The 24426-nt window shown below is 37.1% G+C and overlaps 1 protein-coding gene across 1 annotated transcript in view; it reads left to right on the top strand.

Annotated features, from left to right (window-relative positions):
* The window catches only part of elac2 (elaC ribonuclease Z 2), a 58846-nt gene extending 36359 nt beyond the window's left edge, over positions 1–22487 (top strand). Inside the window, exons 13-24 of the mRNA XM_076753579.1 lie at positions 17036–17174; positions 17706–17791; positions 18079–18206; positions 18322–18418; positions 18957–19095; positions 19173–19211; positions 19303–19412; positions 19729–19828; positions 19913–20033; positions 20501–20579; positions 20885–21029; positions 22073–22487. Of these exons, the coding sequence (XP_076609694.1) occupies positions 17036–17174; positions 17706–17791; positions 18079–18206; positions 18322–18418; positions 18957–19095; positions 19173–19211; positions 19303–19412; positions 19729–19828; positions 19913–20033; positions 20501–20579; positions 20885–21029; positions 22073–22309 (1420 nt within the window). The 3' untranslated portion in view covers positions 22310–22487. The remainder of the gene's footprint in view (positions 1–17035; positions 17175–17705; positions 17792–18078; positions 18207–18321; positions 18419–18956; positions 19096–19172; positions 19212–19302; positions 19413–19728; positions 19829–19912; positions 20034–20500; positions 20580–20884; positions 21030–22072) is intronic.
* Positions 22488–24426: the final 1939 nt, after the last annotated feature.

Raw genomic sequence — 24426 nt, 5'->3', positions numbered from 1 at the left:
TCACACTCTGAAGCCAGACTCCATATAGAATCCTGCTAAGTTTAACATTCAGTTTAAAGTGCTGAAGCCAGACTCCATATATAATCCTGCTAATTTTAACATTCAGTTTTACACACTGAAACATATAAAATCCTGCTAATTTTAACATTCAGATTCACACTCTGAAGCCAGACTCCATATAGAAAGCTGCTAATTTTAACATTCAGTTTCACACTCTGAAGCCAGACTCCATATAGAAAGCTGCTAATTTTAACATTCAGTTTCACACTCTGAAGCCAGACTCCATATAGAATCCTGCTAATTTTAACATTCAGTTTAAAGTGCTGAAGCCAGACTCCATATATAATCCTGCTAATTTTAACATTCAGTTTTACACACTGAAACATATAAAATCCTGCTAATTTTAACATTCAGATTCACACTCTGAAGCCAGACTCCATATAGAAACTTGCTAATTTGAACATTCAGTTTCACACTCTGAAGCCAGACTCCATATCGAAACTTGCTAATTTTAACATTCATTTTCACTCTCTGAAGCCAGACTCCATATAGAAAATTGCTAATTTTAACATTCAGTTTCACCCTCTGAAACCAGACTCCATATAGAAAGCTGCTAATTTTAACATTCAGTTTCACACTCTGAAACCAGACTCCATATAGAAAGCTGCTAATTTTAACATTCAGTTTCACACTCTGAAGCCAGACTCCATATAGAAACTTGCTAATTTTAACATTCAGTTTCACACTCTGAAGCCAGACTCCATATAGAATCCTGCAAATTTTAACATTCAGTTTTACACGCTGAAACATATAAAATCCTGCTAATTTTAACATTCAGATTCACACTCTGAAGCCAGACTCCATATAGAAACTTGCTAATTTTAACATTCAGTTTCACACTCTGAAGCCAGACTCCATATAGAAAGTTGCTAATTTTAACATTCAGTTTAAAGTGCTGAAGCCAGACTCCATGTATAATCCTGCTAATTTTAACATTCAGATTCACACACTGAAACATATTGAATCCTGCTAATTTTAACATTCAGTTTCACACTCTGAAGCCAGACTCCATATAGAAAGCTGCTAATTTTAACATTAAATTTTACACACTGAAACATATAAAATCCTGCTAATTTTAACATTCAGATTCACACTCTGAAGCCAGACTCCATATGGAAACTTGCTAATTTTAACATTCAGTTTCACACTCTGAAGCCAGACTCCATATAGAAAGCTGCTAATTTTAACATTCAGTTTAAAGTGCTGAAGCCAGACTCCATATGTAATCCTGCTAATTTTAACATTCAGATTCACACACTTAAACATATTGAATCCTGCTAATTTTAATATTCAGTTTCACACTCTGAAGCCAGACTCCATATAGAAAGCTGCTAATTTTAACATTCAGTTTAAAGTGCTGAAGCCAGACTCCATATATAATCCTACTAATTTTAACATTCAGATTCACACACTGAAACATATTGAATCCTGCTAATTTTAACATTCAGTTTCACACTCTGAAGCCAGACTCCATATAGAAAGCTGCTAATTTTAACATTCAATTTTACACACTGAAACATATAAAATCCTGCTAATTTTAACATTCAGATTTACACTCTGAAGCCAGACTCCATATAGAAAGCTGCTAATTTTAACATTCAGTTTAAAGTGCTGAAGCCAGACTCCATATATAATCCTGCTAATTTTAACATTCAGATTCACACACTGAAACATATTGAATCCTGCTAATTTTAATATTCAGTTTCACACTCTGAAGCCAGACTCCATATAGAAAGCTGCTAATTTTAACATTCAGTTTAAAGTGCTGAAGCCAGACTCCATATATAATCCTGCTAATTTTAACATTCAGATTCACACACTGAAACATATTGAATCCTGCTAATTTTAACATTCAGTTTCACACTCTGAAGCCAGACTCCATATAGAAAGCTGCTAATTTTAACATTCAGTTTCACACTCTGAAGCCAGACTCCATATAGAATCCAGCTAATTTTAACATTCAGTTTAAAGTGCTGAAGCCAGACTCCATATATAATCCTGCTAATTTTAACATTCAGTTTTACACACTGAAACATATAAAATCCTGCTAATTTTAACATTCAGATTCACACTCTGAAGCCAGACTCCATATAGAAACTTGCTAATTTGAACATTCAGTTTCACACTCTGAAGCCAGACTCCATATAGAAACTTGCTAATTTTAACATTCATTTTCACTCTCTGAAGCCAGACCCCATATAGAAAATTGCTAATTTTAACATTCAGTTTCACACTCTGAAACCAGACTCCATATAGAAAGCTGCTAATTTTAACATTCAGTTTCACACTCTGAAACCAGACTCCATATAGAAAGCTGCTAATTTTAACATTCAGTTTCACACTCTGAAGCCAGACTCCATATCGAAACTTGCTAATTTTAACATTCAGTTTTACACGCTGAAACATATAAAATCCTGCTAATTTTAACATTCAGATTCACACTCTGAAGCCAGACTCCAAATAGAAACTTGCTAATTTTAACATTCAGTTTCACACTCTGAAGCCAGACTCCATATAGAAAGCTGCTAATTTTAACATTCAGTTTCACACTCTGAAGCCAGACTCCATATAGAATCCTGCTAAGTTTAACATTCAGTTTAAAGTGCTGAAGCCAGACTCCATATATAATCCTGCTAATTTTAACATTCAGTTTTACACACTGAAACATATAAAATCCTGCTAATTTTAACATTCAGATTCACACTCTGAAGCCAGACTCCATATAGAAAGCTGCTAATTTTAACATTCAGTTTCACACTCTGAAGCCAGACTCCATATAGAAAGCTGCTAATTTTAACATTCAGTTTCACACTCTGAAGCCAGACTCCATATAGAATCCTGCTAATTTTAACATTCAGTTTAAAGTGCTGAAGCCAGACTCCATATATAATCCTGCTAATTTTAACATTCAGTTTTACACACTGAAACATATAAAATCCTGCTAATTTTAACATTCAGATTCACACTCTGAAGCCAGACTCCATATAGAAACTTGCTAATTTGAACATTCAGTTTCACACTCTGAAGCCAGACTCCATATCGAAACTTGCTAATTTTAACATTCATTTTCACTCTCTGAAGCCAGACTCCATATAGAAAATTGCTAATTTTAACATTCAGTTTCACCCTCTGAAACCAGACTCCATATAGAAAGCTGCTAATTTTAACATTCAGTTTCACACTCTGAAACCAGACTCCATATAGAAAGCTGCTAATTTTAACATTCAGTTTCACACTCTGAAGCCAGACTCCATATAGAAACTTGCTAATTTTAACATTCAGTTTCACACTCTGAAGCCAGACTCCATATAGAATCCTGCAAATTTTAACATTCAGTTTTACACGCTGAAACATATAAAATCCTGCTAATTTTAACATTCAGATTCACACTCTGAAGCCAGACTCCATATAGAAACTTGCTAATTTTAACATTCAGTTTCACACTCTGAAGCCAGACTCCATATAGAAAGTTGCTAATTTTAACATTCAGTTTAAAGTGCTGAAGCCAGACTCCATGTATAATCCTGCTAATTTTAACATTCAGATTCACACACTGAAACATATTGAATCCTGCTAATTTTAACATTCAGTTTCACACTCTGAAGCCAGACTCCATATAGAAAGCTGCTAATTTTAACATTAAATTTTACACACTGAAACATATAAAATCCTGCTAATTTTAACATTCAGATTCACACTCTGAAGCCAGACTCCATATGGAAACTTGCTAATTTTAACATTCAGTTTCACACTCTGAAGCCAGACTCCATATAGAAAGCTGCTAATTTTAACATTCAGTTTAAAGTGCTGAAGCCAGACTCCATATGTAATCCTGCTAATTTTAACATTCAGATTCACACACTTAAACATATTGAATCCTGCTAATTTTAATATTCAGTTTCACACTCTGAAGCCAGACTCCATATAGAAAGCTGCTAATTTTAACATTCAGTTTAAAGTGCTGAAGCCAGACTCCATATATAATCCTACTAATTTTAACATTCAGATTCACACACTGAAACATATTGAATCCTGCTAATTTTAACATTCAGTTTCACACTCTGAAGCCAGACTCCATATAGAAAGCTGCTAATTTTAACATTCAATTTTACACACTGAAACATATAAAATCCTGCTAATTTTAACATTCAGATTTACACTCTGAAGCCAGACTCCATATAGAAAGCTGCTAATTTTAACATTCAGTTTAAAGTGCTGAAGCCAGACTCCATATATAATCCTGCTAATTTTAACATTCAGATTCACACACTGAAACATATTGAATCCTGCTAATTTTAATATTCAGTTTCACACTCTGAAGCCAGACTCCATATAGAAAGCTGCTAATTTTAACATTCAGTTTAAAGTGCTGAAGCCAGACTCCATATATAATCCTGCTAATTTTAACATTCAGATTCACACACTGAAACATATTGAATCCTGCTAATTTTAACATTCAGTTTCACACTCTGAAGCCAGACTCCATATAGAAAGCTGCTAATTTTAACATTCAGTTTCACACTCTGAAGCCAGACTCCATATAGAATCCAGCTAATTTTAACATTCAGTTTAAAGTGCTGAAGCCAGACTCCATATATAATCCTGCTAATTTTAACATTCAGTTTTACACACTGAAACATATAAAATCCTGCTAATTTTAACATTCAGATTCACACTCTGAAGCCAGACTCCATATAGAAACTTGCTAATTTGAACATTCAGTTTCACACTCTGAAGCCAGACTCCATATAGAAACTTGCTAATTTTAACATTCATTTTCACTCTCTGAAGCCAGACTCCATATAGAAACTTGCTAATTTTAACATTCAGTTTCACCCTCTGAAACCAGACTCCATATAGAAAGCTGCTAATTTTAACATTCAGTTTCACACTCTGAAACCAGACTCCATATAGAAAGCTGCTAATTTTAACATTCAGTTTCACACTCTGAAGCCAGACTCCATATAGAAACTTGCTAATTTTAACATTCAGTTTCACACTCTGAAGCCAGACTCCATATAGAATCCTGCAAATTTTAACATTCAGTTTTACACGCTGAAACATATAAAATCCTGCTAATTTTAACATTCAGATTCACACTCTGAAGCCAGACTCCATATAGAAACTTGCTAATTTTAACATTCAGTTTCACACTCTGAAGCCAGACTCCATATAGAAAGTTGCTAATTTTAACATTCAGTTTAAAGTGCTGAAGCCAGACTCCATATAAAATCCTGCTAATTTTAACATTCAGATTCACACACTGAAACATATTGAATCCTGCTAATTTTAACATTCAGTTTCACACTCTGAAGCCAGACTCCATATAGAAAGCTGCTAATTTTAACATTAAATTTTACACACTGAAACATATAAAATCCTGCTAATTTTAACATTCAGATTCACACTCTGAAGCCAGACTCCATATAGAAAGCTGCTAATTTTAACATTCAGTTTCACACTCTGAAGCCAGACTCCATATAGAAAGCTGCTAATTTTAACATTCAGTTTCACACTCTGAAGCCAGACTCCATATCGAAACTTGCTAATTTTAACATTCAGTTTTACACGCTGAAACATATAAAATCCTGCTAATTTTAACATTCAGATTCACACTCTGAAGCCAGACTCCATATAGAAACTTGCTAATTTTAACATTCAGTTTCACACTCTGAAGCCAGACTCCATATAGAAAGCTGCTAATTTTAACATTCAGTTTCACACTCTGAAGCCAGACTCCATATAGAAAGCTGCTAATTTTAACATTCAGTTTCACACTCTGAAGCCAGACTCCATATAGAATCCTGCTAATTTTAACATTCAGTTTTACACACTGAAACATATAAAATCCTGCTAATTTTAACATTCAGATTCACACTCTGAAGCCAGACTCCATATAGAAACTTGCTAATTTGAACATTCAGTTTCACACTCTGAAGCCAGACTCCATATAGAAACTTGCTAATTTTAACATTCATTTTCACTCTCTGAAGCCAGACCCCATATAGAAAATTGCTAATTTTAACATTCAGTTTCACACTCTGAAACCAGACTCCATATAGAAAGCTGCTAATTTTAACATTCAGTTTCACACTCTGAAACCAGACTCCATATAGAAAGCTGCTAATTTTAACATTCAGTTTCACACTCTGAAGCCAGACTCCATATCGAAACTTGCTAATTTTAACATTCAGTTTTACACGCTGAAACATATAAAATCCTGCTAATTTTAACATTCAGATTCACACTCTGAAGCCAGACTCCATATAGAAAGCTGCTAATTTTAACATTCAGTTTCACACTCTGAAGCCAGACTCCATATAGAAAGCTGCTAATTTTAACATTCAGTTTCACACTCTGAAGCCAGACTCCATATAGAATCCTGCTAATTTTAACATTCAGTTTAAAGTGCTGAAGCCAGACTCCATATATAATCCTGCTAATTTTAACATTCAGTTTTACACACTGAAACATATAAAATCCTGCTAATTTTAACATTCAGATTCACACTCTGAAGCCAGACTCCATATAGAAACTTGCTAATTTGAACATTCAGTTTCACACTCTGAAGCCAGACTCCATATCGAAACTTGCTAATTTTAACATTCATTTTCACTCTCTGAAGCCAGACTCCATATAGAAAATTGCTAATTTTAACATTCAGTTTCACCCTCTGAAACCAGACTCCATATAGAAAGCTGCTAATTTTAACATTCAGTTTCACACTCTGAAACCAGACTCCATATAGAAAGCTGCTAATTTTAACATTCAGTTTCACACTCTGAAGCCAGACTCCATATAGAAACTTGCTAATTTTAACATTCAGTTTCACACTCTGAAGCCAGACTCCATATAGAATCCTGCAAATTTTAACATTCAGTTTTACACGCTGAAACATATAAAATCCTGCTAATTTTAACATTCAGATTCACACTCTGAAGCCAGACTCCATATAGAAACTTGCTAATTTTAACATTCAGTTTCACACTCTGAAGCCAGACTCCATATAGAAAGTTGCTAATTTTAACATTCAGTTTAAAGTGCTGAAGCCAGACTCCATGTATAATCCTGCTAATTTTAACATTCAGATTCACACACTGAAACATATTGAATCCTGCTAATTTTAACATTCAGTTTCACACTCTGAAGCCAGACTCCATATAGAAAGCTGCTAATTTTAACATTAAATTTTACACACTGAAACATATAAAATCCTGCTAATTTTAACATTCAGATTCACACTCTGAAGCCAGACTCCATATGGAAACTTGCTAATTTTAACATTCAGTTTCACACTCTGAAGCCAGACTCCATATAGAAAGCTGCTAATTTTAACATTCAGTTTAAAGTGCTGAAGCCAGACTCCATATGTAATCCTGCTAATTTTAACATTCAGATTCACACACTTAAACATATTGAATCCTGCTAATTTTAATATTCAGTTTCACACTCTGAAGCCAGACTCCATATAGAAAGCTGCTAATTTTAACATTCAGTTTAAAGTGCTGAAGCCAGACTCCATATATAATCCTACTAATTTTAACATTCAGATTCACACACTGAAACATATTGAATCCTGCTAATTTTAACATTCAGTTTCACACTCTGAAGCCAGACTCCATATAGAAAGCTGCTAATTTTAACATTCAATTTTACACACTGAAACATATAAAATCCTGCTAATTTTAACATTCAGATTTACACTCTGAAGCCAGACTCCATATAGAAAGCTGCTAATTTTAACATTCAGTTTAAAGTGCTGAAGCCAGACTCCATATATAATCCTGCTAATTTTAACATTCAGATTCACACACTGAAACATATTGAATCCTGCTAATTTTAATATTCAGTTTCACACTCTGAAGCCAGACTCCATATAGAAACTTGCTAATTTTAACATTCAGTTTCACACTCTGAAGCCAGACTCCATATAGAATCCTGCAAATTTTAACATTCAGTTTTACACGCTGAAACATATAAAATCCTGCTAATTTTAACATTCAGATTCACACTCTGAAGCCAGACTCCATATAGAAACTTGCTAATTTTAACATTCAGTTTCACACTCTGAAGCCAGACTCCATATAGAAAGTTGCTAATTTTAACATTCAGTTTAAAGTGCTGAAGCCAGACTCCATGTATAATCCTGCTAATTTTAACATTCAGATTCACACACTGAAACATATTGAATCCTGCTAATTTTAACATTCAGTTTCACACTCTGAAGCCAGACTCCATATAGAAAGCTGCTAATTTTAACATTAAATTTTACACACTGAAACATATAAAATCCTGCTAATTTTAACATTCAGATTCACACTCTGAAGCCAGACTCCATATGGAAACTTGCTAATTTTAACATTCAGTTTCACACTCTGAAGCCAGACTCCATATAGAAAGCTGCTAATTTTAACATTCAGTTTAAAGTGCTGAAGCCAGACTCCATATGTAATCCTGCTAATTTTAACATTCAGATTCACACACTTAAACATATTGAATCCTGCTAATTTTAATATTCAGTTTCACACTCTGAAGCCAGACTCCATATAGAAAGCTGCTAATTTTAACATTCAGTTTAAAGTGCTGAAGCCAGACTCCATATATAATCCTACTAATTTTAACATTCAGATTCACACACTGAAACATATTGAATCCTGCTAATTTTAACATTCAGTTTCACACTCTGAAGCCAGACTCCATATAGAAAGCTGCTAATTTTAACATTCAATTTTACACACTGAAACATATAAAATCCTGCTAATTTTAACATTCAGATTTACACTCTGAAGCCAGACTCCATATAGAAAGCTGCTAATTTTAACATTCAGTTTAAAGTGCTGAAGCCAGACTCCATATATAATCCTGCTAATTTTAACATTCAGATTCACACACTGAAACATATTGAATCCTGCTAATTTTAATATTCAGTTTCACACTCTGAAGCCAGACTCCATATAGAAAGCTGCTAATTTTAACATTCAGTTTAAAGTGCTGAAGCCAGACTCCATATATAATCCTGCTAATTTTAACATTCAGATTCACACACTGAAACATATTGAATCCTGCTAATTTTAACATTCAGTTTCACACTCTGAAGCCAGACTCCATATAGAAAGCTGCTAATTTTAACATTCAGTTTCACACTCTGAAGCCAGACTCCATATAGAATCCAGCTAATTTTAACATTCAGTTTAAAGTGCTGAAGCCAGACTCCATATATAATCCTGCTAATTTTAACATTCAGTTTTACACACTGAAACATATAAAATCCTGCTAATTTTAACATTCAGATTCACACTCTGAAGCCAGACTCCATATAGAAACTTGCTAATTTGAACATTCAGTTTCACACTCTGAAGCCAGACTCCATATAGAAACTTGCTAATTTTAACATTCATTTTCACTCTCTGAAGCCAGACTCCATATAGAAACTTGCTAATTTTAACATTCAGTTTCACCCTCTGAAACCAGACTCCATATAGAAAGCTGCTAATTTTAACATTCAGTTTCACACTCTGAAACCAGACTCCATATAGAAAGCTGCTAATTTTAACATTCAGTTTCACACTCTGAAGCCAGACTCCATATAGAAACTTGCTAATTTTAACATTCAGTTTCACACTCTGAAGCCAGACTCCATATAGAATCCTGCAAATTTTAACATTCAGTTTTACACGCTGAAACATATAAAATCCTGCTAATTTTAACATTCAGATTCACACTCTGAAGCCAGACTCCATATAGAAACTTGCTAATTTTAACATTCAGTTTCACACTCTGAAGCCAGACTCCATATAGAAAGTTGCTAATTTTAACATTCAGTTTAAAGTGCTGAAGCCAGACTCCATATAAAATCCTGCTAATTTTAACATTCAGATTCACACACTGAAACATATTGAATCCTGCTAATTTTAACATTCAGTTTCACACTCTGAAGCCAGACTCCATATAGAAAGCTGCTAATTTTAACATTAAATTTTACACACTGAAACATATAAAATCCTGCTAATTTTAACATTCAGATTCACACTCTGAAGCCAGACTCCATATAGAAAGCTGCTAATTTTAACATTCAGTTTCACACTCTGAAGCCAGACTCCATATAGAAAGCTGCTAATTTTAACATTCAGTTTCACACTCTGAAGCCAGACTCCATATCGAAACTTGCTAATTTTAACATTCAGTTTTACACGCTGAAACATATAAAATCCTGCTAATTTTAACATTCAGATTCACACTCTGAAGCCAGACTCCATATAGAAACTTGCTAATTTTAACATTCAGTTTCACACTCTGAAGCCAGACTCCATATAGAAAGCTGCTAATTTTAACATTCAGTTTCACACTCTGAAGCCAGACTCCATATAGAAAGCTGCTAATTTTAACATTCAGTTTCACACTCTGAAGCCAGACTCCATATAGAATCCTGCTAATTTTAACATTCAGTTTTACACACTGAAACATATAAAATCCTGCTAATTTTAACATTCAGATTCACACTCTGAAGCCAGACTCCATATAGAAACTTGCTAATTTGAACATTCAGTTTCACACTCTGAAGCCAGACTCCATATAGAAACTTGCTAATTTTAACATTCATTTTCACTCTCTGAAGCCAGACCCCATATAGAAAATTGCTAATTTTAACATTCAGTTTCACACTCTGAAACCAGACTCCATATAGAAAGCTGCTAATTTTAACATTCAGTTTCACACTCTGAAACCAGACTCCATATAGAAAGCTGCTAATTTTAACATTCAGTTTCACACTCTGAAGCCAGACTCCATATCGAAACTTGCTAATTTTAACATTCAGTTTTACACGCTGAAACATATAAAATCCTGCTAATTTTAACATTCAGATTCACACTCTGAAGCCAGACTCCAAATAGAAACTTGCTAATTTTAACATTCAGTTTCACACTCTGAAGCCAGACTCCATATAGAAAGCTGCTAATTTTAACATTCAGTTTCACACTCTGAAGCCAGACTCCATATAGAATCCTGCTAAGTTTAACATTCAGTTTAAAGTGCTGAAGCCAGACTCCATATATAATCCTGCTAATTTTAACATTCAGTTTTACACACTGAAACATATAAAATCCTGCTAATTTTAACATTCAGATTCACACTCTGAAGCCAGACTCCATATAGAAAGCTGCTAATTTTAACATTCAGTTTCACACTCTGAAGCCAGACTCCATATAGAAAGCTGCTAATTTTAACATTCAGTTTCACTCTCTGAAGCCAGACTCCATATAGAAAATTGCTAATTTTAACATTCAGTTTCACCCTCTGAAACCAGACTCCATATAGAAAGCTGCTAATTTTAACATTCAGTTTCACACTCTGAAACCAGACTCCATATAGAAAGCTGCTAATTTTAACATTCAGTTTCACACTCTGAAGCCAGACTCCATATAGAAACTTGCTAATTTTAACATTCAGTTTCACACTCTGAAGCCAGACTCCATATAGAATCCTGCAAATTTTAACATTCAGTTTTACACGCTGAAACATATAAAATCCTGCTAATTTTAACATTCAGATTCACACTCTGAAGCCAGACTCCATATAGAAACTTGCTAATTTTAACATTCAGTTTCACACTCTGAAGCCAGACTCCATATAGAAAGTTGCTAATTTTAACATTCAGTTTAAAGTGCTGAAGCCAGACTCCATGTATAATCCTGCTAATTTTAACATTCAGATTCACACACTGAAACATATTGAATCCTGCTAATTTTAACATTCAGTTTCACACTCTGAAGCCAGACTCCATATAGAAAGCTGCTAATTTTAACATTAAATTTTACACACTGAAACATATAAAATCCTGCTAATTTTAACATTCAGATTCACACTCTGAAGCCAGACTCCATATAGAAACTTGCTAATTTGAACATTCAGTTTCACACTCTGAAGCCAGACTTCTTATAGAAAGCTGCTAATTTTAACATTCAGTTTCACACTCTGAAGCCAGACTCCATATAGAATCCTGCTAAGTTTAACATTCAGTTTAAAGTGCTGAAGCCAGACTCCATATATAATCCTGCTAATTTTAACATTCAGTTTTACACACTGAAACATATAAAATCCTGCTAATTTTAACATTCAGATTCACACTCTGAAGCCAGACTCCATATAGAAAGCTGCTAATTTTAACATTCAGTTTCACACTCTGAAGCCAGACTCCATATAGAAAGCTGCTAATTTTAACATTCAGTTTCACACTCTGAAGCCAGACTCCATATCGAAACTTGCTAATTTTAACATTCAGTTTTACACGCTGAAACATATAAAATCCTGCTAATTTTAACATTCAGATTCACACTCTGAAGCCAGACTCCATATAGAAACTTGCTAATTTTAACATTCAGTTTCACACTCTGAAGCCAGACTCCATATAGAAAGCTGCTAATTTTAACATTCAGTTTCACACTCTGAAGCCAGACTCCATATAGAATCCTGCTAAGTTTAACATTCAGTTTAAAGTGCTGAAGCCAGACTCCATATATAATCCTGCTAATTTTAACATTCAGTTTTACACACTGAAACATATAAAATCCTGCTAATTTTAACATTCAGATTCACACTCTGAAGCCAGACTCCATATAGAAAGCTGCTAATTTTAACATTCAGTTTCACACTCTGAAGCCAGACTCCATATAGAAAGCTGCTAATTTTAACATTCAGTTTCACTCTCTGAAGCCAGACTCCATATAGAAAATTGCTAATTTTAACATTCAGTTTCACCCTCTGAAACCAGACTCCATATAGAAAGCTGCTAATTTTAACATTCAGTTTCACACTCTGAAACCAGACTCCATATAGAAAGCTGCTAATTTTAACATTCAGTTTCACACTCTGAAGCCAGACTCCATATAGAAACTTGCTAATTTTAACATTCAGTTTCACACTCTGAAGCCAGACTCCATATAGAATCCTGCAAATTTTAACATTCAGTTTTACACGCTGAAACATATAAAATCCTGCTAATTTTAACATTCAGATTCACACTCTGAAGCCAGACTCCATATAGAAACTTGCTAATTTTAACATTCAGTTTCACACTCTGAAGCCAGACTCCATATAGAAAGTTGCTAATTTTAACATTCAGTTTAAAGTGCTGAAGCCAGACTCCATGTATAATCCTGCTAATTTTAACATTCAGATTCACACACTGAAACATATTGAATCCTGCTAATTTTAACATTCAGTTTCACACTCTGAAGCCAGACTCCATATAGAAAGCTGCTAATTTTAACATTCAATTTTACACACTGAAACATATAAAATCCTGCTAATTTTAACATTCAGATTCACACTCTGAAGCCAGACTCCATATAGAAACTTGCTAATTTGAACATTCAGTTTCACACTCTGAAGCCAGACTTCTTATAGAAAGCTGCTAATTTTAACATTCAGTTTCACACTCTGAAGCCAGACTCCATATAGAATCCTGCTAAGTTTAACATTCAGTTTAAAGTGCTGAAGCCAGACTCCATATATAATCCTGCTAATTTTAACATTCAGTTTTACACACTGAAACATATAAAATCCTGCTAATTTTAACATTCAGATTCACACTCTGAAGCCAGACTCCATATAGAAAGCTGCTAATTTTAACATTCAGTTTCACACTCTGAAGCCAGACTCCATATAGAAAGCTGCTAATTTTAACATTCAGTTTCACACTCTGAAGCCAGACTCCATATCGAAACTTGCTAATTTTAACATTCAGTTTTACACGCTGAAACATATAAAATCCTGCTAATTTTAACATTCAGATTCACACTCTGAAGCCAGACTCCATATAGAAACTTGCTAATTTTAACATTCAGTTTCACACTCTGAAGCCAGACTCCATATAGAAAGCTGCTAATTTTAACATTCAGTTTCACACTCTGAAGCCAGACTCCATATAGAATCCTGCTAAGTTTAACATTCAGTTTAAAGTGCTGAAGCCAGACTCCATATATAATCCTGCTAATTTTAACATTCAGTTTTACACACTGAAACATATAAAATCCTGCTAATTTTAACATTCAGATTCACACTCTGAAGCCAGACTCCATATAGAAACTTGCTAATTTTAACATTCAGTTTCACACTCTGAAGCCAGACTCCATATAGAAACTTGCTAATTTTAACATTCATTTTCACTCTCTGAAGCCAGACTCCATATAGAAAATTGCTAATTTTAACATTCAGTTTCACCCTCTGAAACCAGACTCCATATAGAAAGCTGCTAATTTTAACATTCAGTTTCACACTCTGAAACCAGACTCCATATAGAAAGCTGCTAATTTTAACATTCAGTTTCACACTCTGAAGCCAGACTCCACATAGAATCCTGCAAATTTTAACATTCAGTTTTACACGCTGAAACATATAAAATCCTGCTAATTTTAACATTCAGATTCACACTCTGAAGCCAGACTCCATATAGAAAGTTGCTAATTTTAACATTCAGTTTAAAGTGCTGAAGCCAGACTCCATGTATAATCCTGCTAATTTTAACATTCAGATTCACACACTGAAACATATTGAATCCTGCTAATTTTAACATTCAGTTTCACACTCTGAAGCCAGACTCCATATAGAAAGCTGCTAATTTTAACATTAAATTTTACACACTGAAACATATAAAATCCTGCTAATTTTAACATTCAGATTCACACTCTGAAGCCAGACTCCATATAGAAACTTGCTAATTTGAACATTCAGTTTCACACTCTGAAGCCAGACTCCATATAGAAACTTGCTAATTTTAATGTTCTGTTTCACACTCTGAAGCCAGACTCCATATAGAAACTTGCTAATTTTAACATTCAGTTTAAAGTGCTGAAGCCAGACTCCATATATAATCCTGCTAATTTTAACATTCAGTTTTACACGCTGAAACATATAAAATCCTGCTAATTTTAACATTCGGATTCACACTCTGAAGCCAGACTCCATATAGAAACTTGCTAATTTTAACATTCAGTTTCACACTCTGAAGCCAGACTCCATATAGAATCCTGCTAATTTTAACATTCAGTTTTATACGCTGAAGCCAGACTCCATATAGAAAGCTGCTAATTTTAACATTCAATTTTACACACTGAAACATATAAAATCCTGCTAATTTTAACATTCAGATTCACACTCTGAAGCCAGACTCCATATAGAAACTTGCTAATTTTAACATTCAGTTTCACACTCTGAAGCCAGACTCCATATAGAAACTTGCTAATTTTAACATTCATTTTCACTCTCTGAAGCCAGACTCCATATAGAAAATTGCTAATTTTAACATTCAGTTTCACCCTCTGAAACCAGACTCCATATAGAAAGCTGCTAATTTTAACATTCAGTTTCACACTCTGAAACCAGACTCCATATAGAAAGCTGCTAATTTTAACATTCAGTTTCACACTCTGAAGCCAGACTCCACATAGAATCCTGCAAATTTTAACATTCAGTTTTACACGCTGAAACATATAAAATCCTGCTAATTTTAACATTCAGATTCACACTCTGAAGCCAGACTCCATATAGAAAGTTGCTAATTTTAACATTCAGTTTAAAGTGCTGAAGCCAGACTCCATGTATAATCCTGCTAATTTTAACATTCAGATTCACACACTGAAACATATTGAATCCTGCTAATTTTAACATTCAGTTTCACACTCTGAAGCCAGACTCCATATAGAAAGCTGCTAATTTTAACATTAAATTTTACACACTGAAACATATAAAATCCTGCTAATTTTAATATTCAGATTCACACTCTGAAGCCAGACTCCATATAGAAACTTGCTAATTTGAACATTCAGTTTCACACTCTGAAGCCAGACTCCATATAGAAACTTGCTAATTTTAATGTTCTGTTTCACACTCTGAAGCCAGACTCCATATAGAAACTTGCTAATTTTAACATTCAGTTTAAAGTGCTGAAGCCAGACTCCATATATAATCCTGCTAATTTTAACATTCAGTTTTACACGCTGAAACATATAAAATCCTGCTAATTTTAACATTCGGATTCACACTCTGAAGCCAGACTCCATATAGAAACTTGCTAATTTTAACATTCAGTTTCACACTCTGAAGCCAGACTCCATATAGAATCCTGCTAATTTTAACATTCAGTTTTATACGCTGAAGCCAGACTCCATATAGAAAGCTGCTAATTTTAACATTAAATTTTACACACTGAAACATATAAAATCCTGCTAATTTTAACATTCAGATTCACACTCTGAAGCCAGACTCCATATAGAATCCTGCTAATTTTAACATTCAGTTTCACACTCTGAAGCCAGACTCCATATAGAAAGCTGCTAATTTTAACATTCAGTTTCACACTCTGAAGACAGACTCCATATAGAAACTTGCTAATTTTAACATTCATTTTCACTCTCTGAAGCCAGACTCCATATAGAAAATTGCTAATTTTAACATTCAGTTTCACACTCTGAAGCCAGACTCCATATAGAAAGCTGCTAATTTTAACATTCAGTTTCACACTCTGAAGCCAGACTCCATATAGAAACTTGCTAATTTTAACATTCAGTTTCACACTCTGAAGCCAGACTCCATATAGAATCCTGCAAATTTTTAACATTCAGTTTTACACGCTGAAACATATAAAATCCTGCTAATTTTAACATTCTGATTCACACTCTGAAGCCAGACTCCATATAGAAACTTGCTAATTTTAACATTCAGTTTCACACTCTGAAGCCAGACTCCATATAGAAAGCTGCTAATTTTAACATTCAGTTTAAAGTGCTGAAGCCAGACTCCATATATAATCCTGCTAATTTTAACATTCATTTTCACTCTCTGAAGCCAGACTCCATATAGAATCCTGCTAATTTTAACATTCAGTTTCACACGCTTAAGCCAGACTCCATATAGAATCCTGCTAATTTACCATTCAATTTCACATGCTGAAGCCAACAATTTTCCTTTGTTTCTGTAGGTTTTCGTCCTCTACAGAACACCTGATCCTCAACGAGTACGCCTGTACAGTCCACAACATTAGAAGTTACAAGATCCAAGCCCAGCTGAACATGATTCACCCCGAGATCTTTCCAGAACTGAGGTCTTACAAACGCAAGGTAAGCCTGATGCAATGTTTCCACTGAGCGATGACGGGAGCTGCAGCTATTAACATACTGACTGACACACACGCTTTACATTGTATTTCTGTATTTGTATTTACTTGATTTATTGACACAAAATAATAATTATAATAATTTTTTGATCGCATTAATCACTGGCTCCTGCTTCTGTCGTAATTAACTGTTTTTCTCTGTTTCATATCATTGTAAACTAAAAATGTTTGAGTTTTGGAGTTCTGGTGGGACAAATTAAGATATTTCTACTCATCAGCATGGCTGTGATAAGGTTAAACTTGTGTCTCATTGATCATTTCTGTCATATTTGCGGTGTTTTCTCTGCTGTCTGCTGTATAACACCTTCCCTCTGTAACATGATGGAGGTTTTTGCTTTCAAGTCACTCTCGGCAGGTATATTTCTACTTCTCCTCAGAAGCAGAGTTCATGAAGTGATAAATCAAGTGTGCTTCATGAAGAGTCGTTATAAGAAAACATCAAAAACTTTCTTTTTTCCCGTGTGTTGTTTCCCAGGAGCCTCAGGCTGCCCTGCACGTCCCGAACGTCAGAGCCGAGTGTCTCCTCAAGTTCCAGTTCAGACCCGTAATGGAGTGGCAAAGGTTAGTTTGTCCTTCAATCCCCCCAATTTAGCCGACATTACTCTGCAGCTCCGAGCGCCGCCTTGTCACAGAAAACAATCTGGAATGGACCATTGCACTCAGCCGCTTTCTTCCTCTTTCTTCGTTTTCACCCTCGTCTTACAAGTGTCAGTGTTTTTTCCTCACCCTTTCTGTCAAGTCCCGCAGAGGCGCGTCGAGGTCAGATGATGAAAGAATCGCTGTTTTCCCCGCCAGCGTTTCTGCGGGCAGTGGTGTGTGTCTTCTTGACTCTGTGTTTGATTCGTTAGAGATGCCATCCCCTCCTGCAACATCGAGGAGTTTGTGAAAGAGGCGTCTGAGGTCCCGAACTTTCTGGAAGAAGTGGACGAGTGCAGGAGGATCTGCTCCGCCGCCGCAGACCCTGCAGAGCCGCGTGGTGAGTTAAACCCCAGAAACCACAACAACAAATCCTTCCTATGCTCCTTCACTGCTGTTTGATTGTCTGTTTTTGATATATTTATATTTAGTGGTATAAATGTTTTCTCCTGCAGGACAAGGAGACAAATACCCAGAGGTGGTTTTCTTGGGAACAGGATCAGCGCTTCCCATGAAGATCAGAAACGTCAGCGGCACGCTGGTTAACATCAGGTATGAATGTCCACACAGACTCACAGCAGCATGCTGCTCCTGTGTTTTCCTAAACTCCTGTTTTCGCTCTTTATGCATGTTTTATTTCTTTAGGCTAAATGTATTTTCTGCTAAATCACTAAACATTCTGACGTGATTTCCATTAAAATACAGTTAAATACAAATACTGATGCAGCGTTCCATCACATGGACGACGTTTTTAGTTTGCACTTTGATATAAATGGCATGGACAAAATAATAGAAACACCTGCCAAGCTGCAGCCCATATAATGATCATAAGCTTGAATCATCTCCTCTCTGCAGACAGGACAGCCTTCATGGAGGGTATATTGCAGGACTGTTGGTGCTCGCTTTCACTCAGAGGATTTTCAATGTCTTCTGCACCATGTTTGTTTTATTTGAAGCTTTGGGAGCTTCACTGGAATTACAACAGGAGCTTGTTAAGATGGACTCCAAAACTGTAGTTTTCTGTCCAAATGTGGCTAAAGCAGGAAGAAGAGTCCCGTCAGACACTCAGCGTTTTCCTCTCTGTCTGCAGCTCCAGTCAGTCGGTGCTGCTGGACTGTGGAGAGGGGACCTTCGGGCAGCTCTGCAGACACTATGGTGACGGTGTGGATGACACTTTGTCCAAGATCTCCACCATCTTCATCTCGCACTTACACGCCGACCACCACACGGTAAGCGGCAGCGATGTGACGCCGCGCTGTGCTTCTGTATGTGAAAGCAGCTCGTAACCTTCATGTGTTTGCTGCAGGGGCTGCTCAAGCTGCTGTATCAGAGGGCGAGAGCGCTGGTATGTAAAAGAAAAGGTTACATGAAGCCAAACGCGTTTTCTCCTCAAATGAATGAATAACTATTCATGAAATAATGATCGTGTCTCTCAGGCGGCGTTGGGAAAGGCGTTCAGCCCCGTCTACCTGGTGGCTCCGGCCCAGATCATGACGTGGCTCAGCATGTATCACAACTACTGCGAGGAGATCCTCGACCACATCAAGTAAACACGACGACGCCTCAGACTGTGTGTGTGTGTGTGTGTGTGCTCAGCTTGAAAATGAAGTGCAGTTGCTGTTTAAAATAGTTTGATGTTCTGAAAGTGTTTTATCTTCAGCAAAAAAAATACAGATTGAAACACGTTGATCAAAGTTTGTATCTTTCTCTCATGATTTCATCTAAACCAGCCCAGTAAGAACTTTCCTCCACTTCCTGCCCTCCATCTGAGTTTAATGTCACGTGACTGCAGCCTCTTCCTGTAAGCTAACCAGCCTCTCAAAGCAAAGTTTGTGCTTGACGTCTTCTGTTCCGTGTTTCAGCTTCATCCCTAACAGATCCCTGCAGGATGGTGCCGAGGCGCCGCAGCAGAGGACCAAGATGCTGATCCGAGCGCTGCTGAAGAAGAACGACCTGGAGCAGGTCTGCGGCCGCTTTAATGCCGTTCGGTATTGAAAACCTCACAGTTTTTGGAGTCGCTCATGGTTTTGTGTGTGCGTGTGTCAGTTCCAGACGTGTGCAGTGCGTCACTGTAAGAACGCCTTCGCCTGCAGCTTCACTCATCACTCGGGCTGGAAACTGGCCTTTTCCGGGGACACCATGCCCTGCGACGCCTTCGTGCACATCGGTTCGTACCACTCACAATGATTAAAGTCCACATTTCACTCAAGTGCGTCTGGACACACACTGTAGGTAATAGCAAATTGAGCGTGCGCTTTCAATATTACCGAGATTCATACGAGGTGGTCTAAGTGTAGCTTGACTGCACGAGCCGCTCTGAATAATTTATCCGATATTTCTTAATGCTTTCGATCACTCTCGTAGCTGGCAGGCTCTTCTAATGGTTCCTGCGGGATCCCACTTCATTGACTCTTCTTAAATTGCTTGACTGGATTCTGTCCAAGCAAAGCCTCCCAGAGACAGCGAGTGTATCCCATGACTGTTCATTATAGATGGCTCAGCTCAGCAGACAAACAGGGCATGCCGATTCCTGATCACGCTGACTACCTGATTGATTTCCTGTGGGACAGGAAGAGGCTGTAAGTGCTCGTCTGTGATTCAGGCCTCTGATTCGCCTTTTTTTTTTAACTCCAGGAAAGAACGCAACTTTCCTAATCCACGAGGCCACGCTGGAGGACGAGCTGGAGGAGGAAGCCTTGGAGAAAAGGCACAGGTGAGTAAGAACGAGCTTTAATGAACAAAATGGATGAAAAAAGGAAAAAGTGCAGCAGTTAAAAGTTCAATCAGCCCACAAAACACACGCACTTGATTGGCTGCTTCAGGTTGCAGTTATTTCTGAGTGCATTGTTAAGTTTCTTTACCCTCCACGGATATTGACATCGATTTTTGTAGCTTTTTACGGCGTCTCTCTTCACAAAAGCATCTTTTATGTCTGCAGAAAACGGCGTTCCTGTTGAAAGTTTCCCTCTGAGAGCTGAGTAACATAAATCTGACTTTATGCTTCGTGTACTCTGACAGCACGACCTCCCAGGCCATCGGCATCGGCATGAGGATGAACGCCGACTTCATCATGCTCAACCACTTCAGCCAGCGCTACGCCAAGATCCCGCTGTTCAGCGAGGACTTCACGGACAGAGTCGGGATATCGTTCGACCACATGAGGGTGAGTGTGACTGTGGAAAACACAAGTTAAGATAAGATAAGACTTTATTGGTCCCACACCGGGGAAATGAAGTCGTTACAGCCAGCAAGTATTACAGAAAAATATACATCATAAAAATTCACGTCTTCTCTGAATCACTGCAGATTGGATACATTGTTGTTTTAGACAGTTTTGTCTGGTCTGTACGATTGCACCTGAATGCATCGTTTGGGCTCAGTTTCAGTAGTTGCAGGTATATGCACTTCACACATGCTGGCAGAGTTTATTCTCTCTCTGTTGTGACTGGAACGTTTTCTCCTCATCACTAAAGTTTCCAGGCTCGTCTCGCTGCTGTTTGGCGTATTACAAGCAGGTTTCTTTGTGGCGTCTCGGCCGTGCAGCACATTGTTGTTCCAGTCTGAAACAGCCACTTCTCTGCATTTAAGTTTCAGCTGAAGTTTCTTGGCAGTCGTGGCTGAAATCTTTGCTGCTCTGCCCGACCGTCCAGCAGAGTCAGTGCAGCCCCAGACACTAAATGCAAGTCAAATCAAAGTGTGGAAACTTACCCTGAATGGCCATTTAAACCTGCACGTGTCAGCTTATGTGTGCCTTATCAGGCCAAACATTCAAGGGCATATAAACGTTTGATCAGGCTCATGTGATGAATAATGGCTTCATCTGAACGCTCTGCCTCCCTATTCTTGTTTTATGTTACCTTTCATCATATCATTCTGGATTTAAACAAGGAAACAAGCTAATTTTTAGATGATAATTTAAATATCCAGACACAAGTTCTTGGGTTTTAATTCCTCTGACCACCATATTGAAAAAAGCACACATATCCATGTCGGTTTGTGTTATATATATATGAGGCCTGGAAGTGGAGCCTCCTCTTCCTCAACTTAATTTATAAAGATTCCTCCCTTTTTAATGCAAAGCTAAAAAGAAGTCTGATGTAAAATGAGACTTCTCCCGCATTATTTATGATCCTCGCTCCTTCAGGAGGCATAATTCAGGCCGGGTACGATCACTTTGACCATTTTCTCCATTTCCTCTTTGCTCAGATTCGCTTTGGGGACTTCAAAATCCTCCCCAGACTCATTCCCGCACTTAAAGCCCTTTTCGCCGAGGAGATCGGCGAGATGGAGGAGAGAAGAGACAGGAGGGAGCTGAGATGTCTGAGAGGAAGCAGCTCTGAGGTGAACCAGAAGACGGCCGACGTGAGCCGAGCTGCCAAAAGAGAGCAGGAGGAGGCGGCGGCGGTGGACGGCGTTGAGATGAAGAGGCTGAAAACCAGCTGAAGCCTGAGAGAAGATGAGCTCCGAGAGGAAGATTTTTATTTAAATGAATTATGAGAGTTTTATTTGACTTGTGTGATGTGATTGAAGAAAGCGCATGTATATTTCCGAGGCTGTAATCTAGTTTTTGTTTTTCATTAGACACAATAAAGTCGTACCACACAAGAGGTGATTCAATCAACACCTGCTTTTGTCTGAGTGTATTTCAAAATAATTTTTATTTAACGCTATAAAAAGTGCATCTTGTCACTGTACATATATTTGAAGACATGCTAATCATTTCTTAGCCATGCTAGCAGCACAGCTGTATGAATATCTGGACGCTTGAGTTTTTAAGCATCGCTCAGCAGTGAACTTGATCATCCACTAAAAACATGGAGGCATTGTGCTTGGTTAGCGATTGGAGACTAATGAAGCCTGGACTAGCTGGAAAAGTTCTCCTGCAGGACACCCATGTGAGACCAGGACTCAGAGACTGTCAGCAGTTAGCTTCACCGGCTCATTGCTCGTTCCTCTGCTGTTCAGAGGATTCAATGATTCTTGTCGTTAAACCAGAAGCTTGCTTGCCTCTCCCATCTTTTAGTAGCAGTTCCCATATAATGACTGGAGCTATCTATAAACTGCAGCTCTGAGGTTAGCATTGCAGGTTAGCTTCCACCGCTTTGCCCCGAACTGAACTATCTGTGCTATTTAATGGACTTCCGTGAGACTTGGCTCAGCCTTGCCCAACTGTCATAACTTGGGGTAAAGGATTCCCCTTTAGGACCAAGCAGTGTAGACAAACACCATTAAATAAGGAAGAGCATGCTACAGATGCTACTGGCTAATTAGCTGCAGTTAAAAAAGCTAAACAAATAACTACAAAAAGAGATTCTGGATGAAAACAGTAGTTTAACATTCCCACTAGCATCTGTTGTTCTTCGTGCTAATTACCTAATGTTAGTATGTTTATAGGTTAACAGAGACAATTGATTATGCCTGGTAAACAATTAAAATTGTAGCATTTAGCTCAATAATGCACAGATGCTACAGGCTAATTAGCTGCAGGTAAAATAGCTAAACATGATTCTGGATGAAAATAATACTTTAACATTCTCATTAGCATCTATTGTACTTTGTGCTAATTTGCAAATGTTAGTATGCAGGTTAACAAGACATTATGCCTGCTAAACAATTAGCATGGTAGCATTTAGCTCAATAAACGCTAAGTTGTAGCCTCACAGGGTCACCAGCATGGCTGTTTCAGTGGGTTTTTATCAGTTCTGCACTTTTCAGCTTACTTTAAAAAGCTATTCTGACTTTTTAGTTATCTTGCTAGCTAGTTTTCATACTGTCACATCAGGGTGAGTTCAGGTGTTAGCACAGGCTCAGGTGTGTCCGGCCTGTCATGGCAAATAAATTATTGGTGATTATGACAACAAATATATTAAAGATCAGCCTCAAACCAATTTGTAGTCCTATTCATGTGTTTATGCTTGTAAAGATAACATTTTTTTGAGATTATCTTAAATGCTCCACCTGATAATTGCTGCAGCTCATCACATCAAAATGTCCATTAATGTTAAACCTTTATGTCTGAGCTATGGCAGAGGCCAAAGACAGGAAGCGTCACCACTGATGATGAACATTTCCTCTTCAGGCCACATGGGGGCTTCAGTGAGCCATGAGAGCTTCCATCAACCAGTCCCTGCATGGACCCTGGAGGAGAAGAAACAAGTCAACATGGTAATAATGCTCATGAAGAGTGACTTATTATCTTTTGGCACTTGAGGGAGCGTTGGCTGCAGGAACCTCCTGCTTTCACACTGAGGATTTCTGCCATTCCGGCAGGGTCAGGTGGACAGTATGTCATTGTTAAAACCGTCAGAATACACTGAAGCTCAGTGGCTCTGTCAGGGGATTATTAGAGCACCTTAAATGTGGTTTAGCTCGTTAATGCAGCCTGTTGATTCAACATAAGGCACATATGCCATCCACATGCTGCACAGTGTCTGCAGGCGTGAATGAACTTTGATTTTTGCGGCTGACCTTTCAATTATAGAGAACTCGCCCTCAGAGAAATCATTTACCACTGCCTTGTTTTCCACCACATGCCTTGCATTTTAACTCCCTGTTTACGT

The sequence above is a fragment of the Chaetodon auriga genome, chromosome 16 (genome assembly GCF_051107435.1).
Source record: "Chaetodon auriga isolate fChaAug3 chromosome 16, fChaAug3.hap1, whole genome shotgun sequence".
In the NCBI taxonomy this organism is placed as follows: domain Eukaryota; kingdom Metazoa; phylum Chordata; class Actinopteri; order Chaetodontiformes; family Chaetodontidae; genus Chaetodon; species Chaetodon auriga.
This window is presented reverse-complemented; position numbering and strand designations above follow the sequence as displayed.